Below are 18,192 nucleotides of genomic sequence, written 5' to 3' on the forward strand. Positions count from 1 at the left end.
GGTAAATTTTTTCGGAATTGAGATTTATATATCATCTGAAAGCTGAATAAATAAGCTTTGTTATGATAGGACAATATTTGGCTGAGATACAACTATTTGAAATTCTGGAATCTTAGGGTGCAAAAAAATAAAAATACTGAGAAAATCGCCTTTAAAGTTGTCCAAATGAAGTTCTTAGCAATGCATATTACTAATTAAAAATTACGTTTTGACATATACAGTAGGAAATTTACAAAATATCTTCATGGAACATGATCTTTACTTAATATCCTAATAATTTTGGTGTAAATTCAGTGTAATATATCCTTCACAGAGGAGCCAATTCATTGTGAGAAAATCATATCTTCAAAGTTTTCAGAATAAAGCAGAAAAAGTCCTCGTTTATATGTATTGCAGGAAAAAAAACTTTCTGCAGAGAAAGCATGCAGGATCTCTCTCTCTCTCTCTCTCTCTCTCTCTCTCTCTCTCTAAAAATAAATAAATAAATAAATGTGTGTGTGTATTTTTTTTATTAATTAAAACTAATAACTGTGATTTCTGACTTTTTGCAAATTACTTTTTTATTATTTATATATATATATATATATATATATATATATATATATAGTTATTTATTGATTTATGTTTTTATGAATTTTTGATTGAAAGACGGTATTCTATGTATTTAAGAGCTAAGTACACTATGCTACAGTAGTATCTATGTACTTCATGGTTTTGATCTTTATTCATTCGTGTATGTTGTTGTTTGTGATTGGGTTTAGGTATCTTTGTTATATGTGTGATGTGACATTACATTAGAAGTGCATGGTTAAAGTCAGCAAAAAGTGCTAATAAAAACAGTGTGTGAATGATGAATAGCCGTAGTGTTCTGATGAAACTCAACACCCAGGATAGACAGGAAAGTAAAACTCAACTGTGTTATGTTGAAGGTTTGGAGATGAATTGTACTTCAGGTCTGTCTTGTAGAAAACCAAGCGCTCAGAGCTCATTTGTGTCTTGTTAAAGCTGCGTGTCTTCCTTTCAGTTCCTGCACAATGCCAGGAATTTTAAAAGCCAGAGACGATTGTGTAGATATTCAAGCCCAGATTCCTAAAAACCTTTAAGGGCTTGTAAATGTTCCCTATAACCTCTCTCTTTGAATCAGGCATTTTGGCAGCACTTGAGTAATAGTGCTTCCCTGGTATTGATTCATGCCATACCTGTTTTGTCCTTTATAATTGAAATTCACAGGCTTTATGTCTGGATATATATTGGTACCATATCTTATATTGATTTCTGTTTTAATATATTTTAAAATGTAATTTATTCCTGTGATAGCAAAGTTGAATTTTCAGCATCATAACTCCAGTCTTCATTGTCACATGATCAGAAATCAGAAATCATTCTAATATGCTGATTTGCTCCACAGGAAAACATATTATTGTTATTAATTTTGAAAACAAGTTGTGCTGCTTCATATTTTGGTGGAAACAGAAATATATATATATATATTGTTATTAATTTTGAAAACAAGTTGTGCTATATATATATATATATATATATATATATATATATATTAGGATTCTTTGGTTCCAAATAGAATTCCAAAAGAATAGTATTCATTTTAAAATAGGAATCTTTTGAAAAAAAAATTATGTCTTTCACTTTTGATCAGTTTAAATAGTCTAGAATTTTTTTATCAATGATCAGGAGATGGTCTATATTTAAATTCTATAGTATTCTGTATTATTTATATACAACACAATATATAAAATGACTAAATAAATGAAAAATAAAACAATAAATGATGCAAAGACTACAGAGCAAAAAAAATTACTTATTTGTATCACCAATAATTTTAATTTCATCTCTAACTGTATGTGTATTTCTCTTTGTGTCTTTTGTGGGGTGTAGAGTTTGAGTGGCATTTGGGCGAGTGGAGCACATGCAGCGCTCCCTGTGGCAACAGAGGGACTCAGATGAGGAAGGTACGATGTCTGACGTCAGAGGGCCAAGAGATGCCTCATTCAGTCTGTCATCATCTTCCCAAACCGATCAGTCAACCACGGCCATGTAACCTCCTGGACTGCGCTCCCAGGTACACTTCTCTAATCAAATGTGACCCTTGACCACTAAACCTTAAGTGTCAATTTTTCAAAATTTCAAATCAAAAATTAGGTTTTGATATATTTATTTACAAAATATCTTCATGGAACATGATCTTTACTTAATATCCTAATGATTTTTGGCATAAAAGAAAAATCGATAATTTTGACCCATACAATGTTTTTTTTTGGCTATTGCTACAAATATACCCTAGCGATTGAAGACTGGTTTTGTGTTCCAGGGTCACAAATAATAAAAAATACTTATAGAAATAGCTCACCCAAAAATGTACTCACCCTTATGCCATCCAAGGTATAGATGAGTTTGTTTCTTCATGGGAACAGATTTGGAGAAATGTTGCAATACATCACTTGCTCACTAATGGATCCTCTGTAGTGAATGGGTGCCGTCAGAATGAGAGTTCAAACAGCTGATAAAAACATCACAATAATCCACAAGTAATCCACACCACTCCAGTCCATCAGTTAACATCTTCTTAAGCAAAAAGCTGTGTTTGTAAAAATTCATCAAGGTGTTTTAACACTGAACCAACACTTCTGGACAAAATACTGAGTCCATAATACATAATAATGCTTCATCCAGTGAAAAAGTCCATCCCCTGTTGTCCTCTCACATCATAATCCACCAACATATTTGTTTAGAACTGTTTGGACTGTTTTTGCTTTTTTTGTGCTTGATCTGTGCATATTTCTCTCCTGATTCAGACAAGATGACTATTTCTTTGGAGACAGCGATATTATGAATAATCTGATAGATTCTTACAAACAAGCAGCATTTCACTTCACAAGATAGGATAGACTGGAGTCATGTTATGGATTATTGTGATATTTTTATCAGCTGTTTAGACTCTCGTTCTGACAGCACCCATTCGCTGCAAAGCATCCATTGAGGAAGTGATGCTAATGTAATGATAATTTCTCCAAATCTGTTCTGATGAAGAAACAAACTTGTCTTAAATGGCCTGAGAGTGAATACATTTTCAGAAAATTTTCATTTTGAGATGAACTTTTCCTTTAATAAAATGCAGCACTTGTCAAGATGACATAGTCAGTATGTTAGTCGAGGAAAAACCAATCAGGATTGGGTCCAATGTGAACAAATCCATAAAAACTGTCATGTTGTGCTATCAAACCTACTGTAGTATAATTAGCCCCGTTCTCTGACTGTTAGCAATTCAGAAGTCAGACACAGTGACAGCTACTCCGTCTTTGATAAACGAGCTTCTGCTGATGGATCTCTCTATAGACTTTAATATAAAGAGAGCAGAACCCTTCACAAGTCTGCGATCTGTGATGCATTTGACTGCGAGCAGCACCCCGGTCCTCTGATTCCCAGCCAAAGTGCCTCTCTCCATCAAACAGCCCATCTATCATTCTCTTCCCAGCATCCCAGTCTTTTCAGGGGCCGTGCAGACGCTCAACGAAGCACATGAATCAAACTGTATGAGTCCAATGGGGCCGGAGAAGAGCAGATATCAGCTGTCAGTGTAAAAGAGCTTCTTTTTGTCAGTGCACTGGTCTGGACGGAGAAACCCCTGTGGGTTTTTACCATTTCGACACAATGCAGAAAAATGAGATCATTTAGAATAAAAAAGTATTGTGAAAATTATCTTTATTATCAGGACAGGAAATAAACTTTTTTGATTAAGGGGCAATATTTATCTGCTTGATTTCCAGGAATTTGTTAAGGAGAATTGTTATATTTACCTTTATTAAATGTGTCTGTGGTGACTTTAATATTAAATACTTAGATGTAACCAATTATTTCAATCAATCCTAATACTACAGACGGTAACCAAAAGGATTTTGTCAGCATCAACACATGCCTTCTTTGCACTGCAAAGATGGTACAGAAGCTGCATCTGACATGTTTACCTGTTCATTTACACTTATAGACTGTTTAATTCAGCTCAAATGTGGCATGCATGCATTTACATGCATGCATTTTAAGTTATATAAATTAATATATAAATTATAGACACTAAAAAAACTGTTAAAAACAGATAAAAAAAGGTTGCAATGTACCATATTAATATGAAGAAATTTTCCAGTATAGTATTTTACCTGTATTTTGAATTTTGCACTTCATTGCGCTGTGTTTTAAGGTGAATGGAAAGTCTGTAAAATTACTGGATAATGTCCTGGCAGAAAATTACCAGCCTTTTTTATATATATATATGGTACTGCAATATTATGACAGAAGTCAGTGTAGATTATTGCTCTTGAATTTTTTATTATGTCGATTAAAATAATTAAATTAATATTTTTGTGTTTGGGGAAATAGAACGCCATGTTTTTGTAGGCCACACAGACAAAGCAAGATAAGAACCATTTATGAATTAGTTTATTGCTTTTTACACAATAGAAAATCAAGACTTCACATTGTTATTTTATAGCATGAAAAACAAAATGTTTCTTCAAACTGGAATGTTCCTCATCACTAAAGCGGTCACTGACTTCAGTCTAGCATGAGTTAAAGATAAAAAAAAATATTAATAATAATAATAAAAATCTTCAACTTAAGTGTCTTCACTGCAATATGAATCTTATGCATAATAGCTGAAGTTTGTTGTTTAATGATGATAGAATTGGCAAAAGAGTTCAGAATTCACTTTCAGTGGTGACTAATCTAATCAATTTTGATTGGCCACTGCGTTCATAAGCTCAAGAGAACATAAACTCAAGAGAAATGTGTGTGATTGGTTAGAATGCTGATGCAACATGAGCAGATCTAAATGCAATGGCACAATACAAACCTTTCTTTCAATTTCACATTTCACTTTAATCACAAGAGCCATAATAGAGTTAATTTATTTGTACAGGAGCATTTTTTTTAAATGTCCTTTATTTTGGTGGCATTTTTCCCCAAGCCTCAGTTAATTTCAATGTATCACCTTGCTTTTTATAACGATGGTGTGAAATGTCATTTTCACTTCTGTAAAGAGATTTTTGCCCATTTCATCTTACATTAGGAAATTGCAAGTTAATAATGATATTTTGCCTTTAAAAGAGCAATTTAGTGAACTGAATGATATTAGCATGTAATGTATTTCCACTCTTTCATATAAAAGCAGGAGAAAAATATTCTAGAATCGTTAGCAAAGTCCACGTTTCATATGGTGTGCTGATTGATTGAGGGTTTCAGGGTTTCTTGCAGAACACAGGATAGATAGTGCACACGAACGCTCTCCGACTTCTGTACGTCCATGCCAAAAACATCATCTGATTATTGCCATGCGTCTGGACTCGGCGCATGAATCATATGGCTCTGTGAAAGTGCTTAGCGTCAGTTCAGAGCCGTCAGCGGGAGATCCTCTCACAAAGCGTGTCTTTGTTACTGCTTCTTGCACTCTAACACAACCCCAAATGCCCCGCAGAGGCTCCCAGCTCCCCAGTGACTCGGGTACAAGCTGTGCTTTTTCAAAAACCAAATATATCCAGCCGTATGTATCCACTGTTAAAATGTATGGAGATATATATTCTTGTCAGTTTGGAATGGCACGTACCCAGAGTTAGCTAGAAGTTTGTTAGTGTGTGTTTAAAGAGGTCATCGGATGCTACATGCACTTTTACAAGTTGTTTGAACTGAAATGTGTGTTGGCAGTGTGTACACAACCACCCTATAATGAAAAAAATCCACCCAGTGTTTTTTTTTAATCTACTAAAATTTTTACCCCTTTCTAGAAATTAAGCCGATCTCAAATGCCTGTCTTTGTGATGTCACACAGACAGGCCCCTCCCACGATAGTTTGATTGACAGTAGCGTTTCAGCACAGACTGGACTGGCGTCTTACCTTAGACCCGCCCTGAGCGAGCTGTTATCAGTCCACCGTTGTTTCACCGCCAGAGCAGATGTAGACAAGAATGACTCCTAAGCGATTGAGGTGTTTTGTTGTTGGATGTAATAATGAACATAGACATCTGAGCCGTTGAAGACGCAGCGGATTACGTTTGTTTTTGAAGGGAATCAAACCCCCGATCTACCCAAATGCATCTATCTTCTCACGATCCAGCTTCACCAATAGAAAAGTGTGTAAAAAGTTTTTTTTAATGAATCTTTGCAAATAACCTTTCCTAATAATGTGTTAATTAGCAAGTTTCACGATGAATACGGCTAAAGTAAACAGTCTCTCTGAGAGCGGCTCGGAAGAGAGGGGCGGGGTCAGCAGAGCTCATTAACATTTAAAGGAAAATGCTATGAAACGGCTTGTTCTGAAAAGAGTTGTTTTTGACAGGGTAAAAAAGGTGAGAAATTTCAACCCAACTATGTTACAGACTTTTCATTACGACCCTAAAGAATCATATCAACTTGTGGAAAATGGGCATCCGATGATCCCTTTAATGACAAGTTCACACTGCACGATTTTCGCCCTGATTTTCACTTGCCGACAGGTTTTGCAAAATCGCAGACAAATGGCCGAAATCGGAGGCAAATCAGTGCTTGTTCACGTGAGTGACAGTCACGCAGTGTAAATTATCAAAGAGTCTATCTGCGAGAATTGCAGATGCGTCACAGACCCCCGTGAAATATTTGGCATGCTAAATATCTAGATCTGTCTGTGATTCAAAATCCTGCTGTGTGAAATTAGTTCTGATTAAAAACTACATGTAGCCAATGTGAGAGCAAGATACAGGGTAGAGGGAAGTTCGGGGAGGAGTTATAGACCAGAATATCAGTATATTAATAGATGTATGTACAATTATATCATACAGAAACAAAGCACAAGCATTTGCTTGACCAGTTGCAACATCAGCAAGCATACTACAAAATTATTTTTATAAAAATTATTATTATTATTTTTTAAAGTTTTGTAGCATTTTAAAATGCTGGTTTAATGTAGTAAGGCAGTGATGCTAAAAGACATGCAGATGAGGCCAGAATATTAATTACACATTAAGCGTTTTTCTCCCTTTAGAAAATCGTATTAAAGAAAGCGCTTATGCATTTCATATTTTGGGTTCATCAGTTTTTCTGGAGATATTATACCTTATTAGTAAGGTGTGTACAGAATGTGGTGTTTTAATATCACTGTCCAGGTACATTAAACAGTCTTTATATAAGAGAAAAATACTTAATGTGTAAATAAACGTGTTGTGTTCACATTTTGGGCTTATGTTCATATCTGCACATAGTATATGCTTTACAATTTTGTCTTTTTAACTGTCTTGGTACATTAAGCCACATGAAGCGTTATTTGTGTTAAGTGTTTTACTGTCCCTGTTCAAGCCAAGTGAGAGTCATACTCGCTAAGGTGATGTTAATTATTAAACCAAACAAAATCAAAACACGCAGCAATATGATTCTTTTATTGAGTGACAGGCAGTGTGTTAAATCTGTGACATTATTAATAGATTTACTATCCGGCGTCTTCTTGTTATCTCCGCGACCTGCTTCCCTTGGGGTTTTAAAACATAGAAAATGTGAAAAAATACACTGCACTGTCCAGTTTTCTCTCAGAATGATGATCGGAGTTACTATTGCAGTTCTCGATGCAGCATGAATGACAAACAATGGTGACATTATAAAATCAAAATACTGCCCTGAACTCAATACCGTAGAGGCAGCGCAATCCTCAAATCAAATGACATTTAACTTCATTCTGACTCTGAAATAAGTGTCAGTTGTGATTAATGAACTTTATCTAATTTAATCTCTTTTTTTTACTCACTATTTGGCTGTACTCCATAAATTGATATTGATATTGATTATATTTTTTAATGCTGTTTTTAAACTTTATATTCATCAAAGAATCATCACAGTTTCACAAAAATATTAAGCAGCACAACTATTTTCAACACTGATAATAATAAAAAAAATATTATTAAATTCTTGATCATCAAATCAGCATATTAGAATGATTTCTGAAGGATTATGTGGCACTGAATACTGGAGTAATGATGCTGAAAACTCAATAAAATAGATTGAAACAGAAAGGAGTTGTTTTAAATTCTAATAACATTTGACTATTTTACAGTATTTTTTAATCAAATAAATGCTACATTATCACATGGCCTCATTATGCTGCATATTTATTCAGTGAATAGCATACAGTTATGATCTGTATTTTTTGGCAGTCTGATTAAGAAACAGATCAAGAAATCATGAATTCTGGCTCATCAATCACACTGAAACTGGAAGGTCAAGTTGAGTGCATTGCATTGTGGGATAAACTCATACAGCGTGCTTTGTTGCATACTGCGCATTTTAAAAAAATATTCTCTATCTGCATATTTCATGCATACTGAACATTTCTTCATATTGTATATGTATTTCATATTGTATTATTTATCACATGAGCTTTTTAAATCATTTTGAAGCTCTCCTGACTGTTTTTGCTGTATCTGTCAGTTGGGTGTCAACAGTGTGGTCCAGATGCTCCAGTTCCTGTGGGCGGGGCTTCAGAGAGAGGCGGGTCTCCTGTCAGCAGGTAGAGGCCTCGGGGAGCGTGAGGGTTTTGTCCAGCTCAGCGTGTGAAGGATCTCGTCGGCCTGAAGACAGGGAAGAGTGCAGCTCATACGCGTGTGTGGAGTGGCTCACTGGCCCCTGGGGCAAGGTACGTTTACTGCCACATTTACATTCATTTTAACCTCTTTAATGTGGAGCAATGATATAAAATAATGTATATAATTAGTGATAGATCAGTATATTAGTCAGGCCGATTAGTCGTTTGATATCTGGCTATTTTTGAGATCAATAGCTTTGCCCGGAAGCCAGTATAGCAGATATTCTAGATATTGATATTGATAGTAACCATTGAAAAAAAAAAAAATGTATATATATATATATATATATATAACAGAAAAGTTATTTTAAACTGTATTAATATTTCTCAATATTACTGTTTTTACTATACTTTTCATCAACTAAATTGATCAAATATTTAAAGATAGATAGATAGATAGATAGATAGATAGATTGATTCAATATTAATATCACTCAATATTAATATCATGTTGAGTAATATTAATATTAATATAATGTAACATGATCCTTCAGAAATCATTTTAATATGGTTATTTGCTGCTCAAAAAAACAACACTTTTTTAGTATAATCAGTCTTTGAAACTGGTGCAACTTAATAATTTTGTAGAAATCATTATTATGAAAAGTTCAAAATAGCAGCATGTATTTGAATTAGAAATCTAAGAAATATTTCAAATGTAAAAATATTTGTCATTTATAACTTAATGTATCTTTTTTTTTTTTTTTTTTTTTTTTTTTTTTTTTTTTTACAAATTTCAAACTTTTGAATTAATTTGTAATAATTTGTAATTTGTTATTTGTAAATGATTGCCATTGACAGAATCATAAAAATTCATACAAATAATAACCCCCCCCCCACTGGGAATTGATTGTATTGTGACAAATTAGGAAAGTAAATTAGGATCGATCATTTTAATTTTAATAATATATTAATAGTTTTTAATATATTAATATTTTAATAGTTAATAATAACTTAATGATGCATGCAAAAAGTCCAATAAGTAATATAAAGTTATAAAATTAATAAAAAAAATACTGACCAGTTACAGAATCTAAAAATATGCGCTTCCATCATATAACATTCATGTTATTTGCCAGATACACATAATCACTTTTATGTACTTTAGCTTGTGCCTGTTTAGCATCAGAGCAGCTGCGTTTGTTCATTCCCCTCCTCATCATATTTACTGTGATGGTAATGCGTGTTCACAGTGCACAGGTCGATGTCTGGGGCCTGCGGTGGCCACGCAGAGCAGAAGCGTCTCATGCAGACACTTTAGCAACTCCACCTCCAAAACCTGCGACCCAAAAGAAAGGTGCCAGACTTGTTATGCAATATTCAGCATCACTCACATGCACAGCTCTGAAATAACCTGTTATTTCTCATGATCTGGTTCTCGAACACTTCAGGCCGTCATGTGAGGAACTGCTCGTCTGAGATGTGTGATGTGCACTGGAAGGTGTTTCCATGGAGGACGTGTACAGCGGCGTGCGGCAGCGGCTTCCAGTCCCGTCGAGTGGAATGCATCCATCGGCAGAACAAGAAAACCCTCCCCGACCAGCATTGCGCATGGCAACGGCGGCCTTCTACCTGGCAACACTGCAACATCACTTCCTGTGGCAGTGAGTTTTTTAAAACACCTTGTTATAAACCAGAGCGTCAGTACGGTTCGAGGAATGTTTGCCCTCGTTCGCCACCTTTAGAGCGGTCATGTTTTATTAGGGAAAATATTAGCGACCTGAGGGCCAAATATATTGGCTTGTTCTGTCACTCTCGAAGTCCAAGTTATCACAACGTCCCAAGAGAACTCGCTTTCGTTCGTAGATTTTTCTTCGGTCATCTCAGGAATCCTGTCTGTCCAAACGTCTGCTTTTTGTTCTTCGCTCTTCTGCGGTGAAACTTAATGAAACATCATTTTTGTGTCACCTAACTTGTTTCTTGTGCAGAAATGTTTAATAAAACAACACCAATAAATGAACTTATATTGTTTTTAGAGTGTGAAGCTGTGGTCACGCTAGACTTTGAGCACGAAATATTGCTTCACACCGCAGCGAACAGGATATGATATCACACTCTAAGGATTCTCTTTTTGAGAAAAAATAAATTACTAAAAACAAAAAGTGAAAATATACTGTGAGCAGCAACACTGCTTAGTTTTCTTTGACTTGAGGTCAGTCTGTGACGTTTAGATCCTTTGCAGGTCAGCGTTCACCAAACTTGAGTTTGAGATGTAGCAGAGGACAAAATGAATGATATTGAGTCAGCATTTCTGGTTCCCCACATTTCTGTGTGTATTAATGTCATTGGAGCAAGTCCCCAAATTTCACAATAATCTTTGTAAAAAATCAATCCAAGATCCTAGGTGGACAAAGCAAGAGGAACAGGAGCAGGTGTTTCACATCAGATGTGTGACTGTATGTAGCAAGGTTCATTAGATATGTGACAGAGGAGCCGGGAACTGACTCAACAAAAACATAAACTTTAATGACCAACAAAAGACTTTCATTATTTTCATTATTATTTATCTTCCTATTTAAATTCTTTTTTTTTTTTAATTAGATAATTTATTCCTAGTAAATTCAGTTCATTGCTTTCGAAAGCATATTTAAATGTTGTTGTTTACAAACTCATTTGTGAAAATAGCTTCTACTTTCTGATTATTTCTCTGTATTTTAATCTTTAATTAAAATTTGCATTTGTTTGCCAATTAATGATTGGACTGTGCTTTTGAAAAGTATGATTTCCAAACTTATATTTTGAATAAGCTTTGTTTTCTTTTGTGCTTCTGTAGGTGAGTGTAAGGACAGAACCCACTACTGTCCTGTGGTCAAACGACTCAACCTTTGCCCCGTGGATCTGTACCGGCAACGCTGCTGCCAGACCTGCTCACAGGACACCAGCGCCACCTAGTGACACCCAGAGACCGCACAAGAGCCCAAACCAACAGACGCCCTGATTGTCTCTAGTAACACAGAATATTGTTAAATCGTACAAACAAAAAGGACAGCTGGAGTGTATGGACTAAAAGATATCTGGACTACACTTCACTGGATGCTTTCCCACAATCATCAGAAGTCCAAAGAAAAAATCACTTGATGAGATTTGAACCTTCTCTCTTCGTCTGCTTTCTCTGCAGATCTCATTTTATCTTGCCCTGAAAGTGATATTACATGTGTATTAATTTAAGATTTTTACTTGTGAATGTGAGAGGACAAATCTTATCGGACCATTCACCAACGTGAAGGAAATATAAAGGCCTCTTGGGTGTACATGATGCACTGATACTAAGAATATCAGTAGTACACAGCTTGGAGGATTAAGAGAGACATGAAATGTTTGTTTTGTTTTGTTTTTTAAAGGGATAGTTCACCCAAAAATGAAAATTCTGTCAGTAATTACTCACCCTCATGTTGATCCAACCATGTAAGTCTGTCGTTCATCTTCGGATCACAAATTAATATTTTTTGTGATTAAATATGAGCGCTGGAATACTCCTCCATTGGCTTTAAGGGGGCCCAAACTTGTCCGTCCAGAAAGTCAGTGAAGAAAATGTTTAAATAGTCCATGCCACTACAGTGGCTCAACCGTACGTTTCTCAAGCGACGATAATACTTTTCGTGCGAAAAAAACAAACAAAAGAACGACTTTATTCAACTATTCATTTTCTCTCTTGTAGGCCTCTGACGTTAGTTCACGAGTGCTCCGTGACGCATGCGCGAGAACTAAACTGACGACGATCTTCTTCTACTACTACTTGTTACTGGCTGCTCACTCCTTAGGAGTATTACCGCCACCTAGTGTTCAAGATGAAGTGCTGGCATAGCCGGAAGCGCTAAACTTTGTTTACAAGCAGGTGAACGCGCGCGCGGTATGTAAGCTATTGAATTCGACATTGATCGTGCTTTCGGTCTCGCTCTAAGTAATTGTTCACAATGGTTAGAAAGTGTGCATTTCCTGGATGTCCGAATCGTGAAAAACTAACGAGTAAACGTAAAGGTGCCTTAACATTGCCACAAAATGAACGGCTTACCTTTCACCGTTTCCCATCAAATGATCGTGAGCGACTGAATCTATGGCTGCTGGCTGTTCAACGGGATGTTAATTTACCGATTAATTCCGTCAAGCACATGAAGTTGTGCAGTGAACATTTCTCTCCAGACGACTTCAAATCAGTTCAACAGAAAAGATTACTGAAATCAACAGCTGTGCCCAACTTGTTTATACAGACCAACAAGGTAAGTGGAAGCAGTGTGTGGTAACTGTTAAAGTCATGATACGCTCATTTAGTTTTGTCTTTATTTGTATATGGCTATATATTAAATAAAAAAAAACATAATACATGATACAGTGAATTAAAGCCGAGTTACAACATTGACTTGAAATGTTTTAGGAATCAAAGGATCCATCACAACTCAGTCAGGACCCCCAGTCAGCAGGTCCAATGCTTACAGGTCTTCTTCCACAAGTAACTGATCAAAGTGAAAACACAGTTACAGAGGAAATATTGTCAGCTGTAAATTTAGCTGGTGTTCCTCAGTCAACCCCAGTTAAGCCAAATAGAATTAATAGTTCTACGCAAGTACCTGACTCTCCATTTCCATCAACACTTCTGTTGGTGTTATCAAGTCCTGAAAAATCTATACAGTGTTCAAAGCCATCTACATCAGGGACGTACTACGCCTTACCAGCAATAAAATCCTATCAGTCAGTAAGTTAACTTTTTAATAAATGTCCTTATTCTGTGGTTATTCTGTGGTTTATTTTATTTCTGTGGTTAATTATTACTTTATCATATATTTGTTACTATAATCCTATGTTGTTGTTTTAATTTGCCAAAAATATTATTATTATTTTATTTAGAATGAACAAACATATGCTGAAAGTGAGAACATCAATGAAGACCTTAGTCTTGATGTCAGCATGCTTTCCCTGGATCCTACAACAGAAAAGGACCTAAGTTTTGTTCCTCTAAGTTCGACCTCAACATCAACTCCAACTACAGAAGAAGAAGAAGCAAATTGTAGATTCAAAGATAAGAAATGGATCGTTAATGAGTCCAGTTTGATGGAGCTGTTTACCAGATGTCATCATTGTGGAGCATCAGTCACTGAAACTAAAAAAACAACTTGTGGAAGCCTCTTACGTGTTGCTTGGGAATGTTCAAATGGTCATCAAGGAAAATGGAACTCGTGTGATGAAATTAGAGGCATGCCAGCTAACAACCTTCTTGTGGCAGCGTGTACACTTTTCACTGGGGCAACATATGTGGACATTGATGACTGGGCTTCATTACTCAACCTCCAAATACCAAAGAAAACCACCTTTTACGCTATCCAGTCCTCTTATTTAATCCCGGTTGTAGACGTTATGTACAAAGAACAACAGGAGAAATTGCTGGAAGGCTTGCGGACACAAAACATTCTGCAAAAAGGAGTTCATTTGTCAGGAGATGGGAGAAATGACAGGTAAGTTTAAATATAAACTGCGTGTATAAGTAAAACAAGTTGCAAACTATTTTATCCTCGTTAGCCATTTTTAATTTTAAATCATTATTGGTGTTGTTTTTTTTGCAGCCCTGGATTCTCAGCAAAGTACTGTACATACAGTATAATGGATGGTTCAACTAATCAGGTTGTTCACTACGAGTTGGTGCAGGTCAGTGTACATGCAGATATTGTCACTAATTGATCAACATTTATATGTAATGTGTTTTGTATTATTATTTTACTTAAATTGTGTATTATTATTAAAGGTGCTCTAAGCGGTCTCACACATTTTTTAGGCAAAGAAATTAATTTTTTTTTACATACAACAAACATCTCCTCAGTATCCAATAGCTTTCTGTTTCCTGAACACACTTTTTTAAAAAACATGATCTCTGCAGACAGCCTAATCAACACAAACAGAGCGACCCGTAGCACAAAACATAACAAACTGTTCCAGCCAGTAACCGACTAGAATGATGTGGGGTGGGTTTGGGGGGTTAGTACACGGATGAGTTGGAGAGAGGGTCTAGCTAGCCTCTGTTTTGTTTGATAATAATACAAAAATCAACAATTGGTTACGCCAACCGAGATTGATTAAAGCACCTTTTAATCTAATGAAGGAATGACATTTGTTGACATAATTATATAATTTTCAAAATTCAAGGTTACAGAAGCAGCAAGCTCTGTTGGCATGGAGCCCATAGGCTTTAAAAGAGGTCTAAACTCTCTTTTGGAAATGGGAATTGACATTGACGTGATGACTACGGACAGATCCCCATCTATAAGAAAGATCATGAGGGTTGATTATCCACAAATTCATCATGAGTTTGACATCTGGCACGTAGTGAAGGGTATACATCTTTACATACTAATTCATACGTATTTTTTTTTTTAAGCTTTTTTATTTCTTAACTACTGTTGTACATAAAAGCGGCTTTGCATAAACTACAGTTTGACAATAATATAAACACTGTTTGTATGTACTAGGTTTACCCCACAATCTCATAATGTATAATAAATAACTGTCATAATGTTTTGCAGGTTTCTTCAAGAAATTACTATCAGTTTCTAAAAAGAAAGAAAATGTAGACCTTCAGCCATGGATTAAAAGCATATGCAACCATTTGTGGTATGCATGTGCATCCTGCAACGGTGACCCAGAGGTTTGTTATCTAATATTTATTTTATAGATTTGATGTAGACAAACCCTGATCAAAAATTTCATTGTAAAAATGTTTTAAACAGGTTTTGACAGAAAAGTGGAAATCTCTGCTCCATCACATTTGCGGTGAACACAGGTGGGAAGAAAATGGACGTCAACAAACGTGTGCCCACGATGACCTCACCCATGACCAGCAAAGGAGGAAACGATGGCTACGAAAAGAGTCCACAGCCTTCCGCACACTATCAACACTGGTTTTACATCCCAATCTGTTGAAGGACATGAGGCAAATGGCCCTCTTCAAGCACACAGGCAAGTTAATGCTAAAACAAATGGTTTAAAATTCACATGGATAGGGAAAACCTAAAAATTTATTTTTTTTCTCAGGCAGTCTTGAGGTTTACCTTTCTGTTCTTCTGAAATACTGCAGAAAGAACCTGCATTTTCACTACTCCTCGATGACAGCTCGTTCTCAACTTGCTGTCATGGATCACAATGAAAATGTAAACCGTCAACAGGCCACAACCAGCTCAGGCAAGTAATCAACTTTCCAAAAGTGGGGTGCTGACAATGCAAAATGCACAATTGAATTATACATACACACTGACAGAGAGCAAAATAGACAAGGTAATTTAGTTAGGGCAAAAAATAATGCATTACAACTGTATATATTTCACTTTTACAGGTGTTCCGCGATACAACATTGTTTTCCCCAAGCAAAATAAAGATTGGTTGGCAAGGAGAATTTATGAACCAACAACACAAAACTTCAGGGATGAACTTCTACAAAGGGTACAGGAACGGCGCAGTGACCCTAATGTACGTTTCAAGGACCCTTCCTCTCAAGTTTCTTTGCCTGATATACCGTGCAATATTGCAACAAAACCCAAACCGGACAAGGAGGCTGCTATTGCAAAACATTGTGTCAAGGTTTTCCCAAGTAAAAGACTGTCAACAGAATACTGTAAAACATTTTTTGACCTTTTCTTATTTTGTTAGATTTTTCTTTTGGTGAAATGCTATCTCATGATGCATATTTACATATATATATATATATATTTTTTTTTTGGTTAGAAAAAATTGTATATAGTGTTTGAAACTGTTGATAATAAAAAATTGTGCATATCTATTGCAGTGATAAAGAAAGCTCTCTGACTAAAATTCTCTTTAACATCTAAACTAAAACTGTTTGGTAAACCTTAAACCTAAATTACAAACAAAAGACAATATATTTTTATTAACATTTTTATTTAACAAGTATATCAGCAATACACAAAAATGTTAAATGTAAATATTAAAAAAAATAAAATAAATCAAAATAAATTAGTGTATTGACTTGCTTTTAATTTCTTTACATTAGCATAAAAGCTTCTTCGGCATCCTTGAAACCAACATATACTCCCGAGGAAGAGGGATATCTTTCCCGTATAGCTTGCACTACACAAGATGGAAGAACTTTCCTGTTGTGTCTTCCAAGTTTTTGACCTTTCAATATCCATTCGAGAACCACGCGGTATGCCACCAGTCTGTACTGACTGTAAACAGAAAAAAAAAAAAAAAATTAGAAAGTGTTTACACACATAAGAATAGATGATAAAGAAAACACATTGTAAAAAGCTAGGCTGCACGTGTAATTATTCAGTCAAAACAAACCTACTTACTCCATAGATAAAGTGCCAGCCGGTCCTTCTGGCCTCGGACGTCTCTTCCAGTTCACTTTAGGCAAATTAAAAAAGACTTCTAAAACACTTCGACTTAGCAGGGGCGGAAAACCGGGATCCTCGGTTATACAGCGAAATACACTTGTCCCATTGTCTGCGTTATCCAAACTTTCAAGCTGTGGCATGACAAGGTCCCAATCGATGCAGCACATGCTCTCCTGTTCAGTTGGCATCGCCTGACACTGATTACATTTACACCACCAGCTCTCCAATGCTCTCTGTCTTTCGGAAGCTTGAGACTGTGGTTGTGTTGCAGCGGCAGCCTCTTCCATCTCTTGCATTTCAATGTCTGTGTATTCAGGTTCGAATAAGTAAGGTTGGTTAAAAAAATTCAAGTCTTCATCTACGTCAAAATCTGCCGACATATTTACAAATAATGGTTTTAACTACCGCGCGCGCGTTCACCTGCTTGTAAACAAAGTTTAGCGCTTCCGGCTATGCCAGCACTTCCTCTTGAACACTAGGTGGCGGTAATACTCCTAAGGAGTGAGCAGCCAGTAACAAGTAGTAGTAGAAGAAGATCGTCGTCAGTTTAGTTCTCGCGCATGCGTCATGGAGCTCTCGTGAACTAACGTCAGAGGCCTACAAGAGAGAAAATGAATAGTTGAATAAAGTCGTTCTTTTGTTTGTTTTATTATTTTTTTTTTTTTTTTTCGCACGAAAAGTATTATCGCCGCTTGAGAAACGTACGGTTGAGCCACTGTAGTGGCATGGACTATTTAAACATTTTCTTCACTGACTTTCTGGACGGACAAGTTTGGGCCCCCTTAAAGCCAATGGAGGAGTATTCCAGCGCTCATATTTAATCACAAAAATATTAATTTGTGATCCGAAGATGAACGACAGACTTACATGGTTGGATCAACATGAGGGTGAGTAATTACTGACAGAATTTTCATTTTTGGGTGAACTATCCCTTTAAGTCAGAGTGCTACCTTGAAGTCAACATGAAATGCTGTCACAAGCCATTTTACTTCTCTAATCTGATTACTTCAGAGGCAAACAACAAGATATTCAATAAGAAAAATGTGGGGCGGGGCTTATTGTATTTATTAGGATTTGATTGGCTTGTAAATGGAGTCAGGTGGTCAGAGGGGAGGAGTTAGAGTAAGAAGGATTTGCAATGTCAGTCAAAAAGGGAAATCCTTTCGGAGGGAAGCAAGTTTTATGGAAGTTTATTTCCACCACGGAATGAAAAATAAAAACAGTAATTCTGACTTTTTTACTCATTTA

At 35.9% G+C, this 18,192-nt stretch overlaps 4 protein-coding genes across 4 annotated transcripts in view; 3 read left to right on the plus strand and 1 right to left on the minus strand.

Moving 5' to 3' along the window:
- The window catches only part of LOC109112132 (ADAMTS-like protein 3), a 181,288-nt gene extending 169,346 nt beyond the window's left edge, over positions 1-11,942 (plus strand). The window contains exons 26-30 of the mRNA XM_042727273.1: positions 1,894-2,077; positions 8,455-8,659; positions 9,802-9,905; positions 10,000-10,212; positions 11,382-11,942. Of these exons, the coding sequence (XP_042583207.1) occupies positions 1,894-2,077; positions 8,455-8,659; positions 9,802-9,905; positions 10,000-10,027 (521 nt within the window). The 3' untranslated portion in view covers positions 10,028-10,212; positions 11,382-11,942. The remainder of the gene's footprint in view (positions 1-1,893; positions 2,078-8,454; positions 8,660-9,801; positions 9,906-9,999; positions 10,213-11,381) is intronic.
- Positions 11,943-12,066: 124 nt separating this feature from the next.
- LOC109049388 lies at positions 12,067-15,856 on the plus strand. The gene is made up of 7 exons (XM_042727278.1): positions 12,067-12,825; positions 12,981-13,298; positions 13,451-14,055; positions 14,164-14,245; positions 14,741-14,927; positions 15,118-15,239; positions 15,322-15,856. Exons 1-7 carry the CDS (start codon positions 12,523-12,525, stop codon positions 15,577-15,579), a joined length of 1,875 nt encoding a protein of 624 aa, XP_042583212.1. The 5' UTR covers positions 12,067-12,522; the 3' UTR covers positions 15,580-15,856.
- Positions 15,857-16,235: 379 nt separating this feature from the next.
- LOC109111435 lies at positions 16,236-17,542 on the minus strand. The gene is made up of 2 exons (XM_042727282.1): positions 16,900-17,542; positions 16,236-16,773 (listed from the first exon to the last, which is right to left on the minus strand). Exons 1-2 carry the CDS (start codon positions 17,322-17,324, stop codon positions 16,590-16,592), a joined length of 609 nt encoding a protein of 202 aa, XP_042583216.1. The 5' UTR covers positions 17,325-17,542; the 3' UTR covers positions 16,236-16,589.
- Positions 17,543-17,617: 75 nt separating this feature from the next.
- Positions 17,618-18,192, plus strand: part of LOC109105314 (elongation factor-like GTPase 1) — a 118,368-nt gene continuing 117,793 nt past the window's right edge. Inside the window, exon 1 of the mRNA XM_042727276.1 lies at positions 17,618-17,831. The gene's annotated coding sequence lies outside the window, so the exon portion shown is untranslated. The remainder of the gene's footprint in view (positions 17,832-18,192) is intronic.

The sequence above is a fragment of the Cyprinus carpio genome, chromosome B7, assembly GCF_018340385.1.
Source record: "Cyprinus carpio isolate SPL01 chromosome B7, ASM1834038v1, whole genome shotgun sequence".
In the NCBI taxonomy this organism is placed as follows: Eukaryota; Metazoa; Chordata; class Actinopteri; order Cypriniformes; family Cyprinidae; genus Cyprinus; species Cyprinus carpio.

Bases quoted from the DNA above. Each gene is read 5' to 3' on its own strand.
- LOC109049388 (XM_042727278.1), top strand. From the start codon at position 12,523: ATGGTTAGAAAGTGTGCATTTCCTGGATGTCCGAATCGTGAAAAACTA. The intron at 12,826-12,980 runs GTAAGTGGAAGC...GAAATGTTTTAG, and splicing joins TGTTTATACAGACCAACAAG to GAATCAAAGGATCCATCACA. The intron at 14,246-14,740 runs GTCAGTGTACAT...TCAAAATTCAAG, and splicing joins TTCACTACGAGTTGGTGCAG to GTTACAGAAGCAGCAAGCTC.
- LOC109111435 (XM_042727282.1), bottom strand. From the start codon at position 17,324: ATGTCGGCAGATTTTGACGTAGATGAAGACTTGAATTTTTTTAACCAA. The intron at 16,774-16,899 runs GTAAGTAGGTTT...TTCTGTTTACAG, and splicing joins GCTGGCACTTTATCTATGGA to TCAGTACAGACTGGTGGCAT.